The sequence below is a fragment of the Sander vitreus genome, chromosome 7 (genome assembly GCF_031162955.1).
Source record: "Sander vitreus isolate 19-12246 chromosome 7, sanVit1, whole genome shotgun sequence".
In the NCBI taxonomy this organism is placed as follows: domain Eukaryota; kingdom Metazoa; phylum Chordata; class Actinopteri; order Perciformes; family Percidae; genus Sander; species Sander vitreus.
Window position 1 is genome coordinate 21985431 of NC_135861.1, and position 27659 is coordinate 22013089.

The 27659-nt window shown below is 40.1% G+C and overlaps 1 protein-coding gene across 3 annotated transcripts in view; it reads left to right on the top strand.

Moving 5' to 3' along the window:
• Window positions 1-4641: 4641 nt before the first annotated feature.
• LOC144521083 (IQ motif and SEC7 domain-containing protein 1-like) overlaps window positions 4642-27659 on the top strand; it is an 89459-nt gene continuing 66441 nt past the window's right edge. For 2 of the 3 annotated variants that reach the window (XM_078255365.1, XM_078255372.1), the window contains exons 1-2: window positions 4642-5302; window positions 21190-21237. In XM_078255365.1, coding sequence (XP_078111491.1) covers window positions 5043-5302; window positions 21190-21237 — 308 coding nt within the window. In that variant the 5' untranslated portion in view covers window positions 4642-5042. The remainder of the gene's footprint in view (window positions 5303-21189; window positions 21238-27659) is intronic. The other variant, XM_078255366.1, reaches the window with a different exon arrangement.

Consider the following 27659-nt stretch of genomic DNA (forward strand, 5'->3'; position numbering starts at 1 on the left):
AACAAAAAAGCATCTTCCCACACACTCAAAATATTGACTGATGAATAGCCTTACACCAAATGCATGCTCTTGGAGGAATTGTTGGGTCTGTAAATTGGAGTGTGGTCTAGACCTACTCCATCTGTAATGTGTCCCGAGATAACTTCTGTTATGATTTTACACTATAAATTGAATTGAATATAGAATGCATCTTTTCATTTTTGTATAACAAAAAATACAGTCTGAACTAAATACAGATTGTTTTACTACACTTGCAACATTGATTCGGTCACTCACACCACTCAACCTGTGATTACACTAACACCTCTGAATGAATTTTCTGCATCAGTGCTGTTTCATTCATCTGATCTTTTATACAGTTTTTTTTTTTTTCTTGTTACATTTTGTCGACATCTTTTTGGGGTGTTTTTAGGCCTTCATTTTCACAGGACAGATGAAGACATGAAAGGGGAGAGAGAGGGGGAATGACATGCAGCAAAGGGCCGCAGGTCGGAGTCGAACCTGCGGCTGCTGCGTCGGGGAGTACACCTCTATATATGTGCGCCCGCTCTACCAACTGAACTAACCCAGCCACAGTAAAGGCATCTTAACAGGCTTATTTTAGCAAACTGAAATTGATTGCAGCACAAGAAAAGAAACTAGCAATGCAAGGGAAGTATTGCATTTAAATATAAAGTTCCTCTTTATACCAAAGTGGTGATTTTATGTATTAGTAATGGCTGAATTTCCTTTTATCCCAAAGCCAGTACACTCCCCACAGTCTGATGTGGTACACAAATTGAGGGGATTAGGAGAGTGTCTGTCTCTCTGGCTCCCTGAGGATGTGGAAAGGTCTGCGACATCTGATCAAATATCTCCCATCTGTCTGTGATGCTGCTCTGGACTGCTGTGGTGGGTCCCAGTCACCTAGCTCATTTGTATGCCCTCAGCAGCCACCTGCATGTCAGCAAACGCTACACAATCTTGAGGAGGTGAGCAGAGAATGTGCACAATTATTTGTCAAGCAGCAGAACCTCAGTTGCAGTACACTTCTGGGCTGTAACTGGCTTATATGGATCTTGTGTGCATTTGTACACTTGAGCTACACAGTAATTCTAGGGTCTTTGTTATTTTGGGCTGCAACTAACACTTTTTCATCAATGTGCAGGTTGTTTTTTAGAATAATTGATAATTTCTTCCAAGCTGACGGGTTCAAAACGCTTGTTTTGTCTGACCATAAGTCTAAAACCTATAGCCTATAGATATTCAATTCACAATGATATATCGCAAACAAAAGTAGAAAATCTGAAAAGACAGTATTTTTTAAATGTTTGCTTGAAACAATTCATTAATTATCAAAATTGTTATATTACTCAAGGCTAATCACAGGGATCTGTGGAAATTATGTTAACGGACACATAAAACCCACAAAAAAATAATAATCCTGAATTGGACATATACAGCTCCAGCTATAGCCTTTGCATTATTTTCCACATGCTCCTTATTTCTCAGAGGGGGTGTTACACAGACGCAGCATCAATTCATGCCTGAGAGGTGTTTATGAGGAAGCTCAGGCAGACCAGCTGTGTAGCTCAGGCTGTGGCCACAACAGGGGCTCAAGGGTATTCTAAAGATGTCAGTTGGCTTAGGAGGAGAAAGCATGTTAACTGGTGTTTTCTGTTGTGTAAGAAAACATACCAACTGATTGACTATCTGCTTCAGCAGCTGCTTATAGGAGATAGCAGTAGCACTGCAGCACACTAGTTTAGATTTACTGCCCGCTTCAGTTAAAATGTGATGAAATTGAAGTGGTAATGACCATTTTTAAATTACTCCCATCAAATGATGGTGGCATGTGGGTTTAAAAACGTGACCGCATAGTATATCTATAGCTTATTAAGACAGTCATCCGTGTTAAGCTAAAATGACACTCAATTTATTCTCTCCATTAAGGCACACGGGTTGAATAAAACCCACCTGTCAGCCTGTCGAGCTGAGAGCCGTCTTGCTGCGTCCCAGGTGAAGGGGAACCGCCACTGTTCCAGATGGCTTACTGCGCTGTCAGTGGAGGGGATCAATGAGGTGGGCATTGAATGAGGCCTGGCAAGAATGCTAAGGCTGCTCCCTCAGGATGGTGTAAGGTCTGCCTGGAAAGCAATCTATGTGAGGGAAGTCCAAGGTTGCTGGTGTGAGCCCAGTGAAAGCTTCAGGAGTTGGTCATTTGTAACTTAGATGAACTGGATTTAGTTGTAGATGTTTACTGTAAGCATTTTCCTTGGTTATGTAAGTATAAGTGTTTCCACAGAAAAAAGAAAATGGCAGTATGATGTGAGAAAGGCTGAAGTTTATGATGCAGAATTCATATAAAAATGACACAAATGTCAATGCAAACCTAATCAAGCTCCTGGTCTATATTCTTGCTGTTTGGATTTGTTGCAGGAGCACAACTGAGGAAACTCCCTAACCTATTTGGTTTCAGTATTTCTGACTTTAATTATGTATTAATATCATAAAACTGAGTAAATTACTTTATTGCCTACAATGTTCTCTCTTGTGTGCCAGTTAAGATCCATCACACAAATGCATGACTACAGGCCTATGAGGTGATTGTCAGTCTCAGCACAGAGTAGCTATTTTGCATTCTCTGAAAATAAAGTTTTCCACTCTGCTGGTTAAATGATTGTGGCCCCTTCTTCCGTCACAGCTGGCAAATGTTTTGTAGGGCTAAAGTAAGAGCACTTCCGAGTGGGTTTGCCTCAGTGCAAATATATGAGCGAGTTCACAAAATAAATCTCTCTGGCTGGCACCGGCACTGGCACCGGCATACAGTATGACCGGTCAGCCAAAGGAAGGAAGAAAAGAGAGAGAGCCAAGAGCATAATAATGACAAGCAGTGTTTTTCTTTTCTTTGAAGTGGTTAAAGTTCCAGTACTTCAAAACTTTCAAAGAGTTTGTATGAGTTGACTGATGAAGCTGCATGGTTTGATAGTGTAATTGAGGATGAGAAAATATGAAAATGTCAGATTCAGATTTCAAAAATAGGATTTTTATGATGTGATTTTTTTGTGGCAGGCTACTGTTCTATCCTCTTCTCCTATTTTTATTGTCTTTCAAACACAAGACCAGTTGAGGACCAGCAGTGTCAGAGCTGGAAGGCATTAAATAGTTCACTGAAGGACACTATGATCGCTCTAATAGGTGCTACAACGCATAGATGTGAATGTGGGCCTTCCGGTTGACAGACATTTACCTCTAACACTGCTTGTAGAATGTGGCAGTTTTGTTGTGTTGAGGGTACACAACAAAGAAATGTACCTAATAATGTTGGTGTGTGGAGTTTCTGTGGGGTATAAACTACTGCAAATGCATCATAATTTATGGAATTAAGAATGGCATTTGGCAGTGTTGACGTGCAACACCACCCTCTCACTATTGGCTGTTAATGGCTGTGTACTGTATATCCTTCTGGGTGGCATGTCAAGGCTTTTGCAGCCGTCCTTGGCCTCCTGCCATGTGGATTAGGGAGCCAAAGAGAAAAAACTAATGTACTGCATCTTTACTCCATGTCCTTAAACTGCTTCCCACTGTCACTGGTTTGCTGCAGCTCTGCCTCCACATTAAAACAAGTTATCTCAGATCATCCAAGTGCAGCCTTCAGGTGGTAAAGCCTTCAATTCATGGAGAAAGCATTCACCCTCTGTGTTATGCAATGTAACTGCATCCAGGAATACAAAATGTCAACTCAGCTTTGAAAAAAATGATCAAAAAGAAAATTAGTGGATATGAAAATGTGAGTATTTGACAACTGTGTGAGTGTTACTTTGACAACAAAGCCAGCTATGGGGGAGCGATCACAAGACACAGAGAGCAGAAGGAATAATGCAAACTGCCATAGCTCAGTCTCGGTCACTGATTCCCCTCTCAGTTCCTATATAGATGTCTGTAATATCCTGCAAGGGATATTTTAAAAAAAAATGGCAAACAGATTTTCTTTCTCCTACACAGGCTGTGTTTGCTTTCAAACTTTCCAATTTGTTTTACTTCCACTTCTAAAATGTCATTAACAAAATCCTATGATCATATCAGTTGTCTAAGCAAGGCAGATGTGACTGTGTTGGCCACCCATGAAACTTAAGCATCAGCCTTTTAAACATATATATATATTTCTCACAGGGCAGTGCTGCAGTTTGCTCTCATACACCCATGGGACACATCTGACACATATGCAGCCTCCTGCCACACATCCAGATGTGCTGAACAGTAATAGGCCATTTTTGATTCAAACACTAACACACGCTGTTCCCATCTATTATGATCATTTCGCTAGAGGGGGTACAGCCTGCTGGTGAAATGGCAATACACAGACAGCATAGTAAACAACTCTGCAGGCAAGGCACAGCACCACCAGACTGTGCTGTGCTACAGCATTACACACAGGCGGACTACAATGCAACAAAGTTATTATGTAATGTTCTGTTTGCAACGGGAGAGTGTCACACGCACTAAAAATGAATCTTGTGAATTGGCATGAGAAAAGATTGAGGAAAAAAAACATGACGAACTGCAAATTTACCATCCTATTTTCTCCTACAGCAGCTGCGCTCAATGCGACCTGCAGATTCATAAAACTTGAAAACCCCGCCTACTTGACAGCCAGCGTCTGTTTACGAAAAGTCAAAGGAACAGCATGGAGCGAAACAAGGTACCTGGAAAATGTGCTGCCAACTGGGGGAACAACCAGACTTAAAGATAGCCAGCTACGATGCTGCTCATAATGTAGTCTGTCACATTTGGTTGAGTGATATTGACGCCCGCTGACATTTGCAGCTTGTTACGTGATTAGGAGCTTCTAGTTTTGTGTGCAGTGGGACTTCTAAATGCGCGTACCCGGGGCGTATTTCTGCTTCTGAATGATCACCCGCACCGACTTAAAAACAATGGCGAGGCATAAAAGGCGCAACCTACTGAATTGTTGCGCTTAAACCCAGCCTGGACTACTGTACACAGAACCATCACGCCGGCTTCTGCGATAGAACCGGGAACCACAGCGCACTCGGAGCGACATGGAAAGCCCAACCGAGAACCCTACCAGGGCTGTGGAATATTTGAAAGAGCTTAACAAGATCATTGAGACACAGCAGGAGTTGCTGGAGAGGCAGAGGGGAAGGATAGAGGAGTTGGAGCAGCAAGTGTCCGACTTGTGCATTGAGAACGCCTGTCTGAAGGAGCAGTACCAGCGGCACCTGGCAGCCTGCAGGCTGCTGCAGGGCAGCAACAGCCTGCTCACCCTGGGAGCCATAAAGGAACATATCACACAGGAAAAGTAAGACAGAGCATCTTCACGAAAGTCAAATAATACCCGTTTAAATGTTCTTTTATTTCAAGTTTATAAAATTGTACTTGATTAAAGTAGCCTAATTATTGCTATGTCAGACCCCCCACAAGTTCATGTGCAACACAATTACAGAATTACAGAAAATGGGTATGGTTGGACAGCACAGAGCTTTCCTGATCATATCTGGAAATATGAATGAGAGAATTTAATCATAGTATAATTGGGAGATATGATTGACAAATCAAATAGTTTTCCCAACAGATTCAAATTTCCAGTCCAGTTGTTTAATTTAGCTATTGAGAGTGTATAACTGTTGCTGTGTATGAAATAGCAGATCATGTTAATCTTGAGATGCTGTAAATTACACAATGATACACACATGTCCATGGTTCTATATCTGAACTAAACCTTTTTTTATTTATAAAATATAGACTTGGTTATTCTGCATTGTCATTTTTGTATCAGTTTGATGGTTGTCAGGTTCTGTAACTTCAGCAGACTAAGGTCTGAACTATGCCTGTGCTGTAGCCCTCCGTGGTCTTAAAAGAGGAGTTCATGTGTGTAGACAGGCACATCCGTGATCTATGGAATGCAATAGCTACAACCCCTGGGAAAAAGGCACATACTTGGGAAGGATCCATTATGCAATTATGTTTTGGCCCTTTCTGCAGGCAGTGGCTTAAGCCCCAGGCAGAGCAAAGCAGAGTAGGTAGGGCAGATGTAGTGGAGCATTATATCAGAACAGTGCTGGTAAAGACCTTGATAGTCAGACACACTGTCAGGATTACCCTCCCTGCACCAGTTCTGTGTTGAAATTTACCCTCTGTTGGCTATATCTCCAAAAAGCCTCAGCACACAGACATTTAACTCATCTTTTGACATTCTGCAGGATCATATGATCATGCTTGACCTTAGTGTTCAGGGGCGGGTTGGTGTCATGAAGACCACTAGCAAATCAATAGCGATGACTCATGGACTGTATGTCTTTGCTGGCTGATAAAACCAGACTCATGAGATTGGGACGTACTGTAACACTGACCTTTAGCTCACTCCCTTTATAAATCTCTCTCGGGCACTACAGAGTATTCTGTGTGATTTCCCTGGAAAATCAGTTCGTCACTATCTCTTATTTTGTACGGTGTCTGAACACTATTTCAGTCCAGCTCTGGCAGACTGGCACATAGGTTAGTAAGGAGCCTGTGATTACCCCATTGAACCTGATGAAATATGACAGCCGGTAATAATGTAAAGTGTGGTTTATGGAGGATACAGGATTTAAAATGTCATTTAGGTGTGATGAGCAATTAACAGAATGCAGTGGTCTTAAGCAAGACTGATTCTAAGACCTGTAAAGGTCATTTTAGCATGGAGAAAATGGGATTTAAATAGTGTGTGCTTGGAAATTAAACTGGCTGGCCCTCAATTTTTTTTCTTTGCCATAGCGAGGTCAGGGAAAAAGTGGCAACAGCCAACCACAGAAGCTCAGAATGTGTTTGTTTTTTTATTTTATTTTCTTAGCTTTACTTTAGTTTTTTGTCCTGAGGGATTCCCAGGAATTCCCTAACTGGGGGTCTTCTCCTTATCTGCATGTGACTACATATATCCAGAGGGAGGTCTGAGCAGCTGCTGAAAGGCTACAAGCCATTTGTGTCATCTTAAACTCTGGTGACTTATGGTGGACATTTATTATTTTTCAGCTATAGTAGCGACATGGCTCTAGGGATGGCAATGGCTTTCGGTTGGTTGGTTGGTTGGTCGGTCGGTCGCTCGGTCAATCCGCCACTTGGTTCCAGATTTGCTAAACTAATGACATTCCTATCAGCCTCAACTGTACTTTGTGTTGCTAATTAGCAAATGTTAACACACTAACACGCTAAACTAAGATGCTAAACATGGTAAACATCTGCTAAACAGCAGCATGTTAGTATTGCTATTTTGAACATATTAGCGTGCTGACATTAGCATTTAGCTGAAAGCACTGCTGTGCACTGTGGCAGTAGACTGGTATTCTTCTTAAAATTTGATAGAATAAATTATTCATCAAAAACAAATTTAGAAAAAAGTAATTTGTAAAATGTCTGTATGTGTTTTTGTCGCTGTGACAAAAAAATACTGACCGATATACATTTACATACACACACACACTGTGTGTGTGTGTGTGTATGTGTATATATATATATATATATATATATATATATATATATATATATATATATATATATATAATCTGATCCCTAACATGTCCACTTCGTCTCTCTTTAACCTGAGTGGGGCTTTGGCCTTAAACATGTAAATGTTGACACTCACTTCATAACGAAACTGCTGAAAAATGTGAATCAACGATCACAAACAAGCCTGAATATCAACATCATCTGCAAACAGTGGACCCTGATGTTGTTTAAACAGACACGCTTCAGACCTTGGCTTTGTCTTGATATTTCTCCATGAGAATGTCATTTACATTAGTAGATACAAGACGCATCCTGCTTCCAGTCACATGATAATCTTGAGGTTTTTCTTACATAAGGACATGAATGTAGTATACATCGCTCTTCGTGCTGTCAAGCAAGTCCCTTTTCCCCTCCTACCATAGTGGTTGTCATTCCAGCTTACATTGCACCTACTGTAAGGAAGCAGGTGAAAGCAGTTACATTAAATAACTGCCATTAACTAGCTAGTAGGATGGAAAACCAATGGCAGCCAATTCTGGGTCTCAAATCATCAATTGATTTATTCTGCTATAATTTTCTATCCACAATTTCCCTGCAGCCTTCAGTGAAAGGCTAAAGTAAGACTAATACTTAGAAGGAATAGTTCGACATCTGAATCCTAGGTCATCTTGCTGTGACAAGAGCTAAATGCTGAGCTGGGAGATGGGGAAAGGATACATTAAGGCATATTGTTTTCATGGCATATTATTCACAGCCTTAAGTGACCCAGCTTTATGCAAAGTTCTCTTGCTGCTTTTTTGGGTCTTTTGCTTATCTGTTTTGCATAGTTTAAATCCACTACCTGTACACTCTTGTTGAATGCATGCAGGTTGTCACGTAATATGTTTGCTTCGCTTTCGTTTCAGTTAGCTGTTTGTCGGCTGTATGGTGTATTTGTATATTGTATATTACATTCATCTTGAATACAGTGTATCACTTGTCCATACTGTATGCAATAGTTGTGAGCTGTGCTTTCAGTTCTCAGTTGGATTAGGATTTCAGTGACTTCATAATGGAAAGGAAGAAAAGGGGGGGGAAAGAAGAAAAGATTACACCCTGTATAACAGTCATATTCTGTTCCAAAACAAGTGGCATATAAAGAGTTTCTGCTACTGAATGATACATAAGATTGTTTGTTGCTATCTTTTGTTGACTGTAAATGGAAGGCTTTTCCCTATATGTTGTGTGTACGGTTTTCCCTTCTACACTGTTTTAGAAACAAAATGCAGAGAGCAGGAAATGTGATGCACTAGTGATAGTGGAACCTTTGGTGCCAAGTCAACAGATTTCTATGTGAATTCTGCAAAACAGGCTCCTGGGTAATGTTGTCAGTCAGGTTCTCAGGATGTGGGACTGCTGCAGTGGTATTGGAAATCATCTCGGTGTGCACTGACCCAGATGTGGATCCATAAACTCGTCCACCTGATTCATTGTAACTGCCAGGAGTTGGTTGAGCAGAATCAGCTGAGGAGTGAGTCACTCTGGGTGGATCGGTATCTGTAAATCCAAAGCTAAAACTCCTGTTTAACAGTTTATTCACAGTTTCTTAAGTTCAAGTTAAAGGTGGTTGGTGTAGCACTCTGTCAAGAATTAGTAATCACACACACACATATCAGTTTTTCTGAGTTGCCTGCCTTGTCAGCCCTTTAGTCCAGCAGTATTTATGCTGACTCTCTGCAGTTTTCTCTCCTGCTGTTTGTTTTAACAGTGCTCTACAGTTACTTGTATACCTTGTGCTCACTTAGGAATTAAATGACAAGTAATACAACATTGGCTTGCAAGTTTTTGCAGGGCACATTAGTCATAAATGACTTTTCGTGAGCATTTAAGTCTAACTGACTTAAACACCTGTCTTGGTTGGTGAATATGATACGTTGTCAAGTGAAACAAACAGATTTTTTTTTGTGTGCATGATGCACGAGAGGCTGGTGCTTTAATCAGAGTGGATCCACTGTGATCTGAACCTGTCCTCTGGGGTTTGGAGTGGAATAGTGTCCAGGAGTGCTTTCATTTCTTATCTCGATGCTGGGGGATGTATCTGCCGGCCCACATTTATCATTCAAAGGCCTGGCTAGCCAACCCAGTGTAAACAATATTCGGGACGCTGACATAATCGCTGGAGAGATAGCTTCTTCAGCTGCAGGTTACAAAGAGCTGTCATTTTCTGCACAGCTTTTGTTTCAAGTTTCCCTAAATGTACTATTCTATCTTAGATCTTTAAACTCTTATTTAATCTTTTAAAATGTAATTTGCTACCTATTACACCACACAAGACAGTTGGATAGCCATTGTTTTCTTGGAACAATGCAGGCATTACCATGGGAAATTGTATTCAGAGGAGTGTTATATTTCACATAAGCCCTGTTGTCAAATTTGAGTATGATGGCTGCGGCGGCAGTGTTTGTGGAGGTCATTTAAATTCATTATGAATACTAGTCAGTGAAAAAGCACAAGTAATCTTGAGTGATCAAATATTGATGAATAACGTGACATATCATATCACATATCGACTCAAACTCTCTCCCTGTTGATGCCCTAATAGAGCTAATATGAATGTTTCAATGCTGATAAATGAGCAGCAAATCTCTCGAGTTGGTGAAACTGTGCCAGATCTCTGGCAGTATGTGTGCCAGAATGTGAGACAAACAATCAAGAAAAAAAAACAAACACGTAAAAATAATCCTCTTACAGTGTGTCCATATTTTGTAGAGTGGTTTACATTTATTGCACATATTCAGCTGCTACTAAACTATGATAGCTTTAATGCTCAAGACATGCATGTTTGACAAGTTAAAGCAGCTGCAGGATTATGCAAATAACAGTTTTCGATGGCAAGTAAGTGTTAGAAAAACATGTTTGTATTCTAAGCAGTGATCTGATAAAGTATTTTAATGTTATTATTTATGTTTTACTGCTGTTTTTGAGCTTTGCTTTCTCTTTCATCTTGACAAAAATTTGAATAAATTGTGTTGGAGGGATACTGATTTTTAAAGTCAGTAAAGTCTTGGCATTATTAATGCATTCTGAATAAATGTTGGATTTCATTGTTTGTACTTTGCTTTACTGTAGAGCTGAAATGATTGGTCGATTAGTTGATCAACATAAAATTAACCGGCAACTATTTTGATAGATTTTTCAAGGAAACGGGGAGAAATGGTCCCAGCTTCTCAAATGTGAGAATTGTTTTTTCTTGTTTTACATTGTAGTAAAGTGAACATTGTTTTAGTTTTGGACTTAACAAGAAATTTAAGGAAGTCCTCTTGGGCTGTAGGGAGTTGTGATGGACTTTTTCTGCCATTTAATAGACCAAAGAAATCTACAGATTAATCGATAATGAAAGTAATTGTTAGTTGCAACCCTACTTAACAGTTTAGAAATACTGATGGAATTTAATGTAATCTTATGTAGAAACTAGAGCTGCACTGATTACAACTTTCTAGGCCGATTTCCGATTTTCTTTGCGTTAGGCCAGCCGATACCGATTTTAGCCAATTCTGATTTCATTTTTTCTAACCACTTTACAAATATTTATTTTCTATCTTTTCTTTAATAGAAAATGTTACATTTTGCATAGAACATTTTTTAAATAGATAATTGATCGCTATAAAATACAACCATATAAATGACTCCTGGTGTGGGAAATTAACACACATTTAAAGTGCAATGTTATGGAAGAACCATTTCCTTCTTTTCACATCCAATATCCAACTAAACAAATGTGATATATTTAGCAAACTAAACTTCTGTGAAAACAGGGGAAACAGGTAATGGCAATAAAATAATATAAAAATAAAATAAATATAGCCTTAATGCAGTATAAATATATTTCTCAAAACACACACATAGGCCTGTTTGAACGTCAATAGTAACGTTACCTGAAAACTAGGGCTGTCAAAATAACGCGTTAATTTCGATTAATTAATCTGAGAAAAAATAACGCATTAAAAAAAATAACGCAGATTAATCCATTCCATATTGACGTTTGACCCGGAGCCATTCAAGCCAGCGTTGGACTGTAAAATGAAGGAGGGAGACGAGAATGTTCTGCCTGGATTATTAATTGGAACATTTACTTGTAAAAATCTTCTTCCTGCCAACCCTGGCTACCGAAATCTGGTGCCACTGATATGTCTGCGCTTCTCTCTGATGCTCTGAAACACAAACACCGCTGCACATGACGCTAGTTAACACTATACTCAACAGCAGCTAACGTTAGCCTACCGCTAGCTAGTAGCTGGATTAAACACGGTTACAATGCTGACAGCTAACGCTAAACGGTGTAAAGTTTGACTGTGTTTTACTGTAGAGGATTCAACACCGGGATGTAACAATCTGCAGCTGCCGTCGGAAAAACAACACAGACGGTGCGTTCAATGAAACTGGTAAACTACAGCCTCGTGGTGCATTTGAAGTTATTGTAAATGTCCTTTACCATCTGGTGGTTGTTTTTGTCATATGGCCTTAGCAATAAACAAGCCGTTCTTTAATGTCACCAACTGTTGTTTAGTACCCTTTTTTTTTTTCTTTTCTTTTTTTTACTTTCTTAAAGTATCGGTTCAGGCACCGTTAATTATGTATTCGATTAATTTTGATTAATTAATCACAGAGTATGTAATTAATTAGATTACATTTTTTAATCGATTGACAGCCCTATTGAAAACAGTTCCTTTTTAGCAAGTTTGCTTTATGTGTCATTGTGCATAAATGTGAACACTACCGTTGCTGTCAACAGGCTTATCTGCTAACGTTAGTTACCGATGGTTACCTCGGAACAATCCAGCAAATAGACGGTAGGCTACCCTAGAGTGCCGTTACCTGAAACAGATGATTTAACGTCACCGCTCATTTTACACACAGTTTAACAACAAAACTAAACTCTTTAAAGATTACTATGTTTTTAATGTTGGTTTTAAGCGGTATGCACCCCCACTAACCCGGAAAGCGTTTTAAACAGTAACGTTAATACAGCGTGTCAAAGGAATACAGCGTGTCTTTTTTTTTTTGTCTCCTACAGCGGCCAGCGGGCGTCAGAGGCAGAGGGACCACAGCGTTTGCTAACGTTAGCTTCTTGTCTCATCTTGGGTCTGATAAACTCATCAAAGTCGGTGTGCCCAACGCTATTTTCCGATAAACTGTAGTTGTCATATTTCACGGGACCCGCGTGAGTGCGGTTTCATGTTCCAGTTTTTCAGCCTCAGAGGGGAGAGAGAGAGCGGCTGACTGTTCGAGCCGTGTATAATTACGACTTTATGACATAAACAGCTGATGGAGCGGCAGTGCGCCGCTGCTACATGCATACAGCGAAAACCCTGCATGTGCACGTGTGATGTTGCTGTTGCGCGATGTAAGTCATGCGGCGCCCGAGTGCATTTGACCGGCATAAAATCGGCATATGTCAGACTGACCGGCAGGTCGCCGGTCATGGCAGATGACGTGAAAATCGGCCAATTCCGGTCACCGGCCGGTCAATCGGTGCATCTCTAGTAGAAACCATAGAAAGTAAAAACTTGAATGACAAACAAGGGTTTGAAATAATACAAATATTTTAAATTGTTGCATTAACTACTGTATGCAGATACCTGCAAATTTAATGTTACATGGTGATTTGCATTATCTCACTAATTTCTATTTTATGTACTTGTGTTGATATGACAGGTATTTTGGTATATTTCATTACAACATTGATCTGTTAACATTGATGTTACACAGTACAGTACATCTCTGATGAGTTTGAAATCAAGCCAGAGGAGTTAATAGTCATAGGAGTTAATTAATGGATATTGAAGTATTTGATAAAGGTTCTTTTAGGTTGTCGATTTTGGCTAATACTAAATTATCTCTCCATAGTCACTGGTGGTTTTATATTGCCTTCTGTTTTGGTTGTGACGACTTGTCTTGTGTCTTGGCTTCTTTAATGTAATTTGCTGCCTAAGAAAACCTTGGCCGCCCTTACTAAGTCCTCTGGATGGAGCCTGTAGACTGGAGATTGGCAAGTTCATAAATACAGTAGTTCACCCCAAGCCAACGTAATATCTTTAGCATGTGTTTTGGGACCCCCTTGGCAGAAAATAATAGCATGATGGAGAAAGCTGTTTCTTGTGGCTGGTGGCGTCCACTCATTTACCCAGCGATCTGCTGAACAATCACTGTGCCAAACCAAATTTACGAGCACATGAACTCCCTCTCTCCAGCAAAGCACCCTCTAATGAAATACCCCTGCTAGATTAATGTCGATGCAGGGATGATTTGCATTCAGACCCACCTATAAATCTCAAGCAATGACCAAAGACAATTTGCAACTTGCACTTAAAATCAACTGCAGGCTGCATGCATTTGTACTGGACTGTCCCTCCTTACAGCTCAGTGTGGCCGCAGTGATGCAGGAGGAAAGCCAGGCAGCGCTGACCTCTTGTTCCCTCAATCAGGCCTGTTAAGACCGAGTTAAGGTTGGTTTGTGTCCATTGATGTAGCTGGTTGTCCCACAAGAAAAGATAATGCTGACAAGCACTGTTAACCTCTATCTCATGGTGTTACTGGTAAAAGGCAGTTGGATGGTAAAGCTTAGCGTGAGTCAGGCAACCATATTATGTTTAAATCACCAAATTCACTTCTGCACCACTGCCTCACTTTGATTGAACTTTTAACAAGCAAGTTAAATCCTGCTGTTATTTCCTTTTGACATTTGATAATACTGTTTTTAAATTCCATTGTGGGTGTCCATGTGCTGGATAACGTGGCCTCATTTCAGGCGTCTATTTAAAAAAAACATTAGGCTTTTAGATTGTGATCACTCTCATATTCCTAATTCTAATAGGAAGAAATCAACATGGTGTGAAAGAAGAGCCTTGTGCCTCATTTGCATTCTGCCTGTATGATCTGCAAATAGGAACTTGAGGGATAAACAACCAGATAGATACATATGGCTTCAACCAAAGTCCCTATCTGCCATTAGTGTTAAGCTATTATAGATTCAGTTAAATCTACATGGTTTTCATTTCAGTGTCAACCAATATAGTTGAGTCTGATTTGCATCAAAATGACACTTAAAGGTACCCTGGGGAGTTTTTGAACACTAGTAACACTATGGAGTCGTGCTTTAATGCGTCCCCTGTTTTGTCTGTTCTCATCATTTACTGTAAATATTAACAGTCTATGGTTCTCATGTGTGCACACATAAGCATGTGAGTGACGCGATACACAGTCCTGCCAATGCTTTCACACTACTCACTGTTACAGGTGGTGGTAATGTGCCACAATAGGCTATGTAGATGAAGAAGATGCTAGCTAGAAGATGCTATCTAGTTAACATGGATGTAAACAATGCAGGGTTCCGAAAGATAACAAAAATCGTCTTTGCAAATACTTTATAAGGAAAACAATGCATTAAATAGGTTTGTTAGACTCGCACAATACGGTGAGTTTGGTGAGAAACTGAATTTTAACAGAAACTCTGTTCATAAGAAAACTGCACGAGGCAGGTAGGCTATTGTTAAAGATGAAGCTACAGTCAGCAGCCAGTTAGCTTAGCTGAGCGTAAAACACAGCTTGTCATTTTTACATGTCTGTTTGTGTAACGAAACAAATAAACAATATATAACACAGTGAGCTTAAGAGGTACTGGTAGGCGGCCTTTGTTACCAACAAAACAAGTCTTAACTGTTTCTAGTCTTTGCTAAGTTAAGCTAGCCGGTTGCAAGTGATAGGCCTATTTTTATATTTAGGGAACCAACATGAGAGTGGTATCCATCTTCTCAACTCTGGGTACAAAGCGTATTTAAAATCTTGAACTATTCTATTAGCTAATTAAAAGAATAGTATAGACTGTAATAGAAAGCTGTGTTCTTTCTTACATTGCTATAATGCTAAGTGCTAGAATTTGTCATTACAATGACATATTAACATTGTTGTAATTTGTTCTCTGTGATACATATAACACTACCTAACACTACTTTTCAATTTTCCTACTTTGTCAGTTTGTGAGAAAAATCCAATTGAGTCTTAACTCTTAAATGTAGTCTGTATGTATGATGCACACTTTATTTACTTTACACCCTTTTTACTTCTAGTTAGCTTTTCAAAGTCTTCAAGAGTCTTTGAATCTCTTTCCTCCCTCTATTCTCATTACAAACTGTGATCAACACTAAAGCAGCACACTTAGGGGGCCACAGGGCCAAAGTACAGCCGCTTGTTCATTCTTTATTTCTTCACAGTTGAACCAATTATCCGCCTTGCAGCTGTCAAATTCAGCTGATGCAGCAGCTGAATCGAAGGCAATTTGTAGCATAGTACCTGTGGAGAGCTATTTGAAAGGCTGCCACTAGTTTTCTGCCGTGTGTGTGTGTGTGTGTGTGTGTGTGTGTGTGTGTGTGTGTGTGTGTGTGTGTGTGTGTGTGTGTGTGTGTGTGTGTGTGTGTGTGTGTGTGTGTGTGTGTGTCGCGGAAAAGGTGAAGGCTGAGTCAACATCTAAACACAGATGAGAGGCTACTGCTCACACATCTTCTTTGTCATCACAGGTAGAAGTCAAACACGGACTCCCTCACAGCTGGCTGGGCCTTTTTGACAACTAATATTTGTGCTGAAAATTCTGCAGGTAGTAGTTTGAGGTCAGTTTTTGCTGATTCTTGTGTCTGTTTGTGTGTGTGTTATTTAACATACTCTACAACATAGTCATAGTCTATATTGGCTGAGTGAGTGACTTGCCGATTCAACAGTTTCCATTGTTTCCATTCTTAGGTGTTATAACCTATAACCTGCTTTTTTCCACTCTGGCTGCCAGTGTTCAATTTGTGTTTGTGTAACCCTGGGGATTCTGAGGGCTGATCTAAATCTAAGCAATATGTTCAGGAATGTAGACAGAGTGAAAGTTATTTTGTATCCAGCTCTCTGTGTTAGGTCAGGTGTTTGCTAGATTCAAAATTGTAAGAAAGTGCAGTCTACCTTGTGTGTGTGTGCGTGCATGCGTGCGTGCGTGTGTGTCTGCTGGGGCAGACAGCCAGTGAGGGTCACGCACTACTAACTCCTTAGAGATACATAATTTGACAGCACCATGAGAAGCAGACTACTACAGAGGACTGGACTGACTCATTAGATCTGCTTAGCCAGACATAGTTCTGCCTGTAATTAGTTGCTGATTAATACAGATAATTTAGCTCTCAGTAATATGAACGGCACAAGTATGTGGTACGCCGAGGAGCCTAACGCATGAAGAATGCCCTTAATTTATGCACTGGACTGAGAAAATGTCCTAAACTAAAGGGAAGCAGACATAAAGGCACACATGCATGCACCTCATCAGACAAGCAAGACCAAAATCTACAGCAAATGCTGAAACGTCCTTTTATCTCAACTGCAGTGTTCTTTTTGAGAAAAACTGATGTTATAAAATATATCCAACAATACCTATGAAATACCACACGGGAATGTCAAGCTTCACAGTGTTCCTCTTTGGAACCTGCCAGTGTGAATGAGCTGTTATAGCAGACCGCAGGTTCAAGTCATTGATCACTTGGTGACATTGTTATGAATTGAGGCCAGAGCCACAAAATTGTGAGAAATGCTGTTCTGTTTTCAGTAAAAAGTTTTCTAAATTCAGTATTACTCCAGATGTGATTTATTCTTTTTCATCACTGCTTGGAGGGGGTTTCATGGGTGTCACGGTTGCCGCTGAATTACACAGTATATTCAGTAAACCCAGTAACAGTTTGGAAATAACTCTGGTCTAAGCAGTTCAGTTTTGGACTTGTTCATAATATAATTCCTGCTGTTAGCTTCTCCCAGCATAGTCAAAGATGAAATTAGGGCTGGGTGTCCTGATTTCAAATATGAAGTATGCAAAATATTAGGCAAAAGGAATGTAAAATAACAAGAGGAACGTGTAACACAGCAATGTTTTGCATGCAATATGATCAGCAGTACACTGATAAGCAAAACCTTCACAACATATCATCAATCACACACCTTGGACAAACTATTAATTGCCTCTGATTTTCTTCTGAGTTTAGTAAATGAAATAGCCACACATGACATGTATTTCCTTTATTGCCTTTTTTCTTGTTGCCATTATAAGGGCGGTAATGTGATGAAGCGCTAGAAGCTATTTCTTCAAGGTTTAACCCTACTTAATATTTTACAGCGAAAAACAAATAATGGGTTTATAATTGCATTGGAGCTTTTTCTGAAAGAGGTGAGAAAAGTAAAAAGGAAAGTATCCAAGTCTTTATAATACATGGTACTGTATTTGAAATTACAGAAATGATTATACTAAGAATAAGCTATGGACACACACAAAACAGGGATGCATGGGCAGCGAGATGTTGCTGTGTGTGAATCATTGCAGATGTGTGGCCTACAGTATATGATGCCCCAGTTCATTTGAAGCCAGGCAGGGAGCTATGATTAAATGAGCAGACTAGTGCATTTCTGCAGTCGTGTCCAGTTGCACTTACTCTTGCAGAAAGGCAGATTGATAAACTCTGAGTCAGCATTTTTTGCGCTGGGTGTGCCCTCTGCCTGTTTCCTCCCTCACAACAGGAAACAGGCTGTCCTCTTTGCAATAGAGCCGCAAGGAAAAAAGGGCACAAATGTATGCCATGCAAGGGACACACACACACAGTTAAACACAGTGAGTTAAAGGGCAGGTTAAAGACCCTGACATGACAGTAAAGACAGCAGTGTAAGATTTGGTTTGAGGAAGCAGATGGGTTGAAGTCTTAATTCTGCCACTGAGATTTGGCTTATCTGTGGACCACCGTGGGAGAAACCAATCTCACGACTTGTGGAGGCCTTCCTGTGGAATGATACTTTCAATGGGATTTGGCATTTCATGCATTATTTAAAAGGCTTTGGGAATGCACCTGGAAGAACCTCAGTAGCCAGTGTTTCTGTGCGGTGCAGAAGAAAAACAGTTTAACTTACATGCTAACTTCCAATCTATTCACATTTCCATCATTATTAGGATGATAGATTCTGCTTTTGAAAAGGCAGTAACGTGTAATTCATTCTTTCATGACTAGACAAATGAGCTGTCTACACTGAAAGCAAAATTAATGAATACTTCATCAATGTGCCTGTCTCTTAAAGCCATACATTCTGAAAGAGCTGTTCCACTATGTCTTAACCTTCTCTTTTCTAAAGTTATACAAAAAGTGTAGCATTTTGGCTCAAATCCAAACAGTACAACTCCTAGTGGTTCAGACTGAGATCTATCGATTCCGTTTCACTCAAAGAGGTAGTAACAAGGTAAAAAGAGTTCTTACGAATTTCATGAAAAGGAGAAGATAAATGCAAGTACGCCTGTACAGCCCTTACTTAACAAGCCAGTGGCTCAGAAATCAAGTGCATTAAGGGATGACGTTCCGTTTGAATACAGAATGACTGATGACACCTCACACTGTGTCCATGTGTTCTCTGTAAAGTTTGACAGTCTTGCAGAAAGTACTAAACTAACAATCTAGGCATGACCCAGATCAGGATTTGTGTAGAGGAGTAGTAGTAGTAGTAGTGGTTTGTAGTAGGCCTTTCTGCAGGACAGAGGAGCTGTCCAGGGTTCTGACCACTTCTTCATTGCCCTGGGGCAGGTTCAATCTCAAAACTCAGAACGACATATTTCCTCGAAACAGTGTGAAACGCTGTGCAACCGCTTTGAGATATGTTTTCTCTCCTTTGGTGGGTGTGTCTCTCGTTTATTGGCTGTGTCACAGGTAATACCCAATCAGCAGAGACGTGTCTGTAAACCCGTGGTAATAAAAGGCCCGGCGTTGCGCACACAACAGGGTGTTCAATGCACCCCTGTTTCAGTTTAAAAAAGCGTGTTGCTATGTTTTGTCGGGCCTGAACATGGCCCAGGTTTGTTCTGAGAATGTTTCTTCTGTCTGGCTGGGTGCAATTGCGTAAAAGACGGACATATCATTCAGCAAAACATTTGTGAAAAATGCTTTTGGTCTGATGATTTTTTTCAGTGATGAATTGTATACACAGCAATCAATAGCTTCAGTAATTGCCATTGGATCTGGACTGCAGCATGCATGTGTCAATGAATCTCATCCTACCACTGCATTATATTGACACGGCTCTAGTTTTCACCTCAACCTAATTCCACAGTTGTAATGGGGTTTGCTCTAATGGAAAAAAAACATCTGTGCTTTATGGAATGATTAAAGGATGCTTGGACGTCTTTGCTGATAAACCCGACGATAGGAAGTAATGCAAGAGATTTTGGAGTGAAGAGAAAGGTGCACGGCAAACAGAATAGAAAAACAAACCAGTGTAGTAACTAAGAGTGATGAGATAGGAGGAAAGAAATCACTCCGTCCAACAGAGAATTAGACACAGCATTATACAAAGAGGGTCATTATTTCTTTAAGCCAACCGAACAAAAAGTACAGTACAGCCCTTCTAAGAAGAACCTTTGCAACTACAGTACCTAATGGTAAAGTCAGTCACTCTGCTGTCTTTACATCACACTATCTAATTGGTTTCTCCATGTAAAAGATGAAAAAAGGTGACAAGGGGGCTTATAAATTTGCCCTGATGCAGCCATGCAGTAGCTTCATTGCCCCTTAGTGTTATGGTTCACAGAACGACCTACATTTTATTTGACTGGTGTAAAGACTACTTCCTTTGCCGTTGGAATGCCATTTACTGCAGTCTATTTCTAAATTGCATGAAGTGAAGTGAATAGATTTAGATTGAGATTGTGTTATCAGTTTAATCTTTAGCTTCCAAATGGTGTTGGCAGCCCACATAACCAAATTTTAAGCTTGATGAGTAGATGTTTGTTGCTGAAATGCGCTTTGGGAGTCGGAGTTGACTTCTTCTTTATATGTACACAGACAAAGCTTCGACTTTTTATAGAAAAGAAACCAGGTATTTTCTTTTGTACCAATGAATTAATCATGAGAATTTCAAGCTGTGGAAGTGCTCCTATGCAATTATGAATCACCTAAAATTGAGTTTTACTTCCAGAACAAGGGCCTCCCAGAATAGCTCCTCCCACTTCTTAACTCTACAGGACCCTGAAACTGAAGCAGCTAAATGGAAGCTATCAGCCATCATTTATTTTGTTATTTACACCTGTGATTAATCTGGTGTTTGGTGTTTTTAGCCCCCAACGTCGCCTTCGAGTCAGCGCAGCAATGGTTATGTTTAGGGTTAAGGTTAGGGTTATCTGCCTGGAAGGTGACGTTGGAGGCTTAAAACACCATTGAGTGATTAATCTACTGTGACACATATTATGTGAAAAAGGCCTATTCAATAGAAATGTTTTGACCATGAGTTGTTTTTAAGGTTTTGTCCACCCTTGTTTTCCTATACAAGGGGGCACATTGACAGAAACCGCCACTAAATCCAATACAAGGAAAGATGCTGCATTTATAACTGCATTGCCAGCGGAGACATTTTTTACTCACCCAGTGGAATATCAATGTATAATTTTGTGACTGTCACTACGTTGTAGCTGGAATTTTAAAGTGTGGCCATTTCTAAGGATGCCAGATCCATCTGTTCAGATAGCAAAACTTGGCTGCTGTAATGAAGTTGCTGAATCAAGTGATGGTCAATGAGTCGTTTTGTTACTGTATATGTCTAGCCCCATTATTGACATACTGCAGCATTCTTGTTTCTACCTGCTCAACAAAATTGATAAACCTGTGTTTTTTTGTCTTCCAGGTCTGAATGTGACTCTTCCAGAATGGTCAGGTATGTCGAACTGGTCAGGTATGTCAATGACTCTATCTTCATCTGCTCAGGACTGTACATCTGCCTGCATTTTGTGAATATATTCTCTCTTAATACACTTCTAAATCATGCTTTGGCTTTGAGGAATACATGGTGTTATGTAAGTCTTGTGATTTGAGTGTGTAAAGCTGAAAATCCTGGCATTGTGGTGCTAGCCAGAGCGAGGAGTGGTGCCTGTTATTTGTGTTTTTGGATATAACAGAACGGAAGAAATGACGACATTTTATTTTAAGTGCAATCCAAGGTCACATTCTGTAGTTAGCTTGTTCGCTGTGTTAACCTTAATGGCTATAGATATGTAGCGGTGTCTCTGCTGAGTTAAGATTTGAGCTGATTTAAAACTGTAACGTGAATCCATCATTGCTGTGAACACAGCTAAGAAATATGGCTTGCGTGTACAGAGTAGATGAGCTTCTCTCAATGGCAAACACACTCCTTATCTGTAGCTTCTCTCTTTAGGGATGCCTCGCTGTGGGATCCAAACAGCCTTTTCCTTCGCCTCTGTAGCTGTGTATTAAGCAGCCACCAGTGTCTAGACAAGTTGAGCAGAGTGTAACGGAGCCTGTCCCGTGTTTACGTGAACATTTTCCAGGCCAAGTCTGTTATTTCCTTGGGTGCTCGACTGCCTGCGCTCCCCAGGCCTCTTTTCTTCTGCTCTTAATGTCCTATCACAAATTCGAAGCAAATCCCGTGGGCCGCAAACTGGAGATGTGTGCCAGTCTTTGTAGCATTGTAGTAAATGTTTTGTGCACGCAAGAGTGAGAGATGTGCATGTGAAGTTTGTCTGCCACACCGTAGTATGCTCGATGGTAGAGTACCAAAGGAAAGAAAAACTCCTTGTAGAAAATAGGTTACATCAAAATGTAATATGTACTGTATAAAATCAGTTCAATAAAAATATCTCATCAGAATGGAGAATTTAGTTCCTTAAGCACACACATCTCTGTAAACAGCAAGCAATCAGTTCCACTGCCATCACTGGCATTCACTATGCAGCACTCTGTTTTTGAGTTATAGATCATTTTAAACTGGCAACGCATATTTACTTGAAAACATGATCCAAAACAAAAAAGTGTTAGTTTACAGTCCAGTGTAATGAACCTTAACTGGGGAAATGGTTTCCCATAGCTAAACAGATGTTATATATTAATACCAGAAGGTCCTCTGTTATCATGAAACATATTTTCTCCATATCTCACTATTGCTGATGCTGATGGTAGAATCTAAAAGCATAGCAGTGGAAATGAATGGCCAGGCTTCAGAGGCAAACAATCCCATCTCACCAAATTGATGCTTTGATGTGGTTGGAAACCTCTCAAATGGCAGCAGCCCTCTGCATATCATTCTTAGTTATGAATTTGGCCATGTTTTCTAGAACCTTCCATTTATTAATATGAAGCTGGCATGCCAAGACTGTTTTTTTGGGCTACTGCATAAGCTGAGGTTCAATCTTAATGTGCACATCTCTACCAGCACATTTTGAATCATGTGACTTGTTTGGCAGCTGCATACATGGGTTGGATGCAAAAGCCATGATATTTCTGAATTAAAGTAATTACAGGCCTCTGCTTAGCTTTGAGCAAGAGACGTGATGGCACTGATCCTGCAAATTAGTAAAAAGCTCAAAGAGCAGCTCATCTTCTATGTCAGGTGTAGTTGGTGATACTGCAGTTATGTTAAGCTGTTCAACATTTGACACATCTCCTTGGAGATAGCAAGGCTGTAAATTGGACTTGATTGCACAGGGTGTTTTATGAAGGACCGACAGTGATTGTAAAACAGTGTATTAAATGATATGTAATTGGACAATAAACAAGGGACTCATAAAAGACTTCAAGTGGATGAATTAATTCATCAATAAACAGACCAATTTTCAAAGCAGTTAATCCAAAAACACACACTGGACAAAACGAATGATGTTGAATAAAATATTTCACAAATAAATCAGTCCAATAATTACAACAAATAACTAGATAAAGAAGAATTACTTTATTAATCCCCAGGGGTATATTCATTTTAGGACTGTCAAACGATTAGTTTTTTTAATCACGATTAATCGCTGAATTTCTATAGTTAATTATAGTTAATAATTAATTGCATGTTTTATCACATGATTAAAATTCTATTTAGCATTTCAGAACAGTACATATTAACAATGGAAAGCAGTTCTTACCAGTGTATCTTGATTGGGAATCAAATGAATGCAAAGAAAGTGACTTTATGAACTTGATTTTAAGATTTGTATTTGTTTATTATTTATTTATTTACTGTAAACAAAAGAAAAATGTGTGAATCTAGTCACACGTTTGAATCTAGAGTCAATATAGTGTGCAGTAACTCCTAAATAATTTTGATTACTCATCTTGCATCACTTTGCAGCAGTTCCAGTTTAGCTGCTTTCTCCGTGTCGTACAGGCTGTGTATGCGTGCGTGAAACTACTGTCCCCCTCGACGGCATGTATAAGACGGGTCAGACCAGTACCAACCGTAGTACGTCTTTAAGACCTGAGTCTTCTTCAATGCTGACAGGTCTGCAGTTAGTTGCCACCCATTTTGCAAGAGCTGTAGTAATTTTTTTGGATTTGGTTTCATCCACAGGTCGGCAAGTAGCACTCTCCAAAATAGTGCTTTGCCTGAGCCCGCTAGCATCAACCTGAGTCACGTTAACTGTACTACAATGCTTAGCTCGTAGGTGGTAGCTCAAGCTTGACGTGCTTCGTGATATTTTAATTCGGCTTTACCCAATGTGCATATGGCTTTCGACCCGTCCGGGAGTTTTGGAAAATAAAAAGCGCCATTCAGAATTGCGTTGCTGCTGTCTTTCTCCATCATGCCTGCAGCCTGCAGCAGCAGGATGTGTTACGAGGAAGTGCGGGAAAGGGTCAAAATAGTAGCCTGTTAGGCACGACGCGAAGCCAAGTGAAATGAAAATAAATTAATAAAATGAACGCGTTATGCTCGGCCCTAATTAATTTGTTTCGCTCCGTGTTATGTAAACACACACATTGGCCCGAAATATACATGGGAATACGCCCTGTGAGCAGTTAGGGGTTCCTTGCTTAATGGCACCTCAGCAGTGGCCAGGAGGTGAACTGGCACCTCTCTAGCTACCAGTCCACGCTCCGTACTTGGCGGTCCACGCGGGACTTGAACCAGCCAATCTCCGGTTCCCAAGACAAGGCCCCATGGACTGATCTGCTGTTACCCCAACATGTATTAAACGTTATAGGTAATTGTTATCAAAATATCAAAAATAAAATAGTGGATTTTAAAGTCAATCTCACAAATAAATGTTACTACAGCCTTTACATATTGAAATAAAGGGTTATGTTTTTGTAAATCAGCATTTTAAATTAAAAAAGGGTTCTCCCCATTCAATTGTTAATTTGCCAATGATTATTTATATGGCACTCTGGGACACAAGACCAGGTGGTACACTAAGTGAGAGCTGTTGTAACGTCTCAATGTAGATCAGCAAAAAGGTTCCACTACGAAGTGTTCATTAACATGTTCACAACATACTATAGAAAACGGGCTCATTGACCTTGAAGTAATACTATATTAATAACCCGAATAAGTGCTGCGTTTCCTATGTACGAATACATTTTGCTCCTACTCCAACACTGTGTTATGTAGTTAATTATGGAAGCAAAGACATACATACATACATACTTACTAGGGGTGTGCAAAATCGATTCATATTTTTTAATAAAAAAAATAAAAATTTTGGTTTTTGAAAATCGATTTTGAATCGAATCTTGAGCCTGACAATCGATATTGAATCGTGACATTTTCTGAATCGTGCACCCCTAATACATACATACCTTATGTGCTTACAAAAGGTTGTAAGGATTTGAATCTCCATCAACTTAATGCCTGATTTAATCACCACGTAATACATAATGTTGAAAATGAAATACAACTGAATTTTTAGCAGAGATATTTGACTTAATTTATGTGGTTTGAATACCCCTCTTTTAAGTTCAAGTTGCCATTTTAGGATTTTGATATTTTTTCTCCATATTGATAGAGCTCCACTACACTCCTCCCTATAGACAATAGAGCAGTTGGCCTCAGTGAAACATTCTTTATGCTGCTGCCTCTAATGCTTTCCTGACAGATATAGTATAGGTATCTCAGTGTATTTATTAAATAGCATCTCTTTAAAGTGAAGCAGCAGCCAGTTTTCAAATTACTGTGACCATTGCTTGGAATTTCTCTATCAGTCACATGATTTATCTAGGCTCCGAGTTCCCTTTTTGTATCAGAGCTCAGAGCTGTTTAAAATCACTACAACTGCCAACACAGCACTCTGCTGACAACACAGAGCAGACCTACAGTCACTTACATCTCTCACCCTGTTAATATGCCACACCATGACACAAGTGCCTGGCTGTTTAAAATATTGTGTGTTACATGGCTTGGTAGGTTTCATTATCATTAATAATGAAAAAGCCACTGAACTTGGCACAGGCGCTATAGATAAATAAGCCATGCTCCCGAAGGATTGCTTCGCACTGGTTTGATAAAAGTTTGAGTGTGTGTGTGTGTGTGTGTTTGGAGAATGATTGGCCCTGTCAGTGATGAGGGGATTATTCTCATACGCACGCTGTGGCTAATGAGAGAGAAATAACAACATGGCAGTGTTTAATTGGTCTGCTGTTCTGTTATCTGAAGGGATGGCTTGATTCAGATGTGATTGGAACCTGGGTGAGATAGGCAAGCAGGCAGGCGCTCAACAGCCTCAGTGACCTGCTTTTATTGGATTGTTCTTCAGTGAATGTCTGATGATAAGATGTTCTCCCGCTCGCTGATGCACTTTTGTGCTGCACTCCTTCATAAACCCAGTAGCAGCACACAACAAAAGCCTACAGCGGAGGTGTAGTCTGACACTTTATTGCACCAATTGCAATAAGAGTGCAGGATGAAATTGCTCTTGTCTGTCGGTAAACAGTTTTTGAAAGTCTATTTATGCTCTTGTTATTTATACCTATTTAGTTGTGCCCAGTGAGCTCATGTATTGTGATGGATGGCAGCTGAGAAACAGAGAGGCTAATTGAAATTTGAAATTGTATTGCTTGGAATGATGTATCCATGACTGTGGGAGCTCTGAGTGTTGCACATTCTGTCTTTTTTTTTTTTTTGAAAATGTTTGTTCAGATGCATATAAAGGCCAGAGAACTGCAGTATAGTGAGTTACTGGAGGTATTCTGGCGGAAAGTCTCGGCGGGTTCTGCAGCTTTTATTTCCCTGTAATTCTCCACAGAGAGTTGGGGAAACAGAGAGGCAGGGATTTTACTGTAAAGCCTCTCTCCCCATTATTTTAGAGATGACAATGAAGAGAATAAAGCTTTGTGGGCTGTTGTTGTGGAGGTCAAAACCTCTCTCAAAGTGTGTCTCAAAATAACACCAGTAATCAAAGTGTTTCCAATCAATTTAAGCATTAATTCAGGCCATCTGGTTGTTGCATGTGATGTAAATGTATTGTGTGATCATTTACAAAGCAGAACGAAATGCCAAAGGAATTAATATAAATGGGAGCAAAGAGACTGCACTCTTGCAACTTCTTTAGCTTCTAACAGATGAGGCATTTGCTGAAATAGCGATGGAGCTGCAGTTTTCTATCTGCAGGCAGGACATTTTTCTAAAACGGCACAATGTGTGGACTGAACTGTGTTAAATTCACACAGAAATCTAACCTAAAAAGAGCCGGTCGGTCCTCTGATGCACTTGACAGTACATGTCAGGGGCAGTTGAACTGATATTTGTCTGCAGGGAGGAGAGATGACGGTGTTGGGTTTCAGGGCTGGTCTAGTGCAGTCTCTCCCCCCTCAGCCAGTGCTCTCCGCAGGGACCACACAAACCTATCGTCTTCTCTTGTCTCCTTCGCCAGCTCTCGTTGCCATGGAGAGTGATGCTCAACTTGGATGGGTAGGACACCGAGTCTGCTTGTCTTTGTCCTTGACTGAGTAGACTGTATTTCAGGCCTTAATCAGGCATTGTTCTGAAAACACTTCCCTCCATAGGATTTAAACAAAGCATGTGAGTGTGCAGTGTATGGTGATAGAAAGCAAAGACAATGAAGGACATGGTTTTTGAGTCTGACAACATCTCTCCCGCGGTGGAAAAATACTGCCATTTTGTTATGAATTGTTGATGTTTGTGCATCAGTCATTGCACTGACCGCTCTGAAACAAGGTCTGAGTGTTTGACTCTGCAATGCCATCACAGTAACTAATAGAAGACAGGAGGACACATTCAGACTAATTCAAGGTTCACAGCTCCCAACTCCACCAGAGCCGAGACATTAGCATTTCTTAAATTAATAATTCATTATACCGAAACAGCAGCAAATGGCAGCAGCCATGACACAATTAACCATTGATATTACTCAGGGCCTC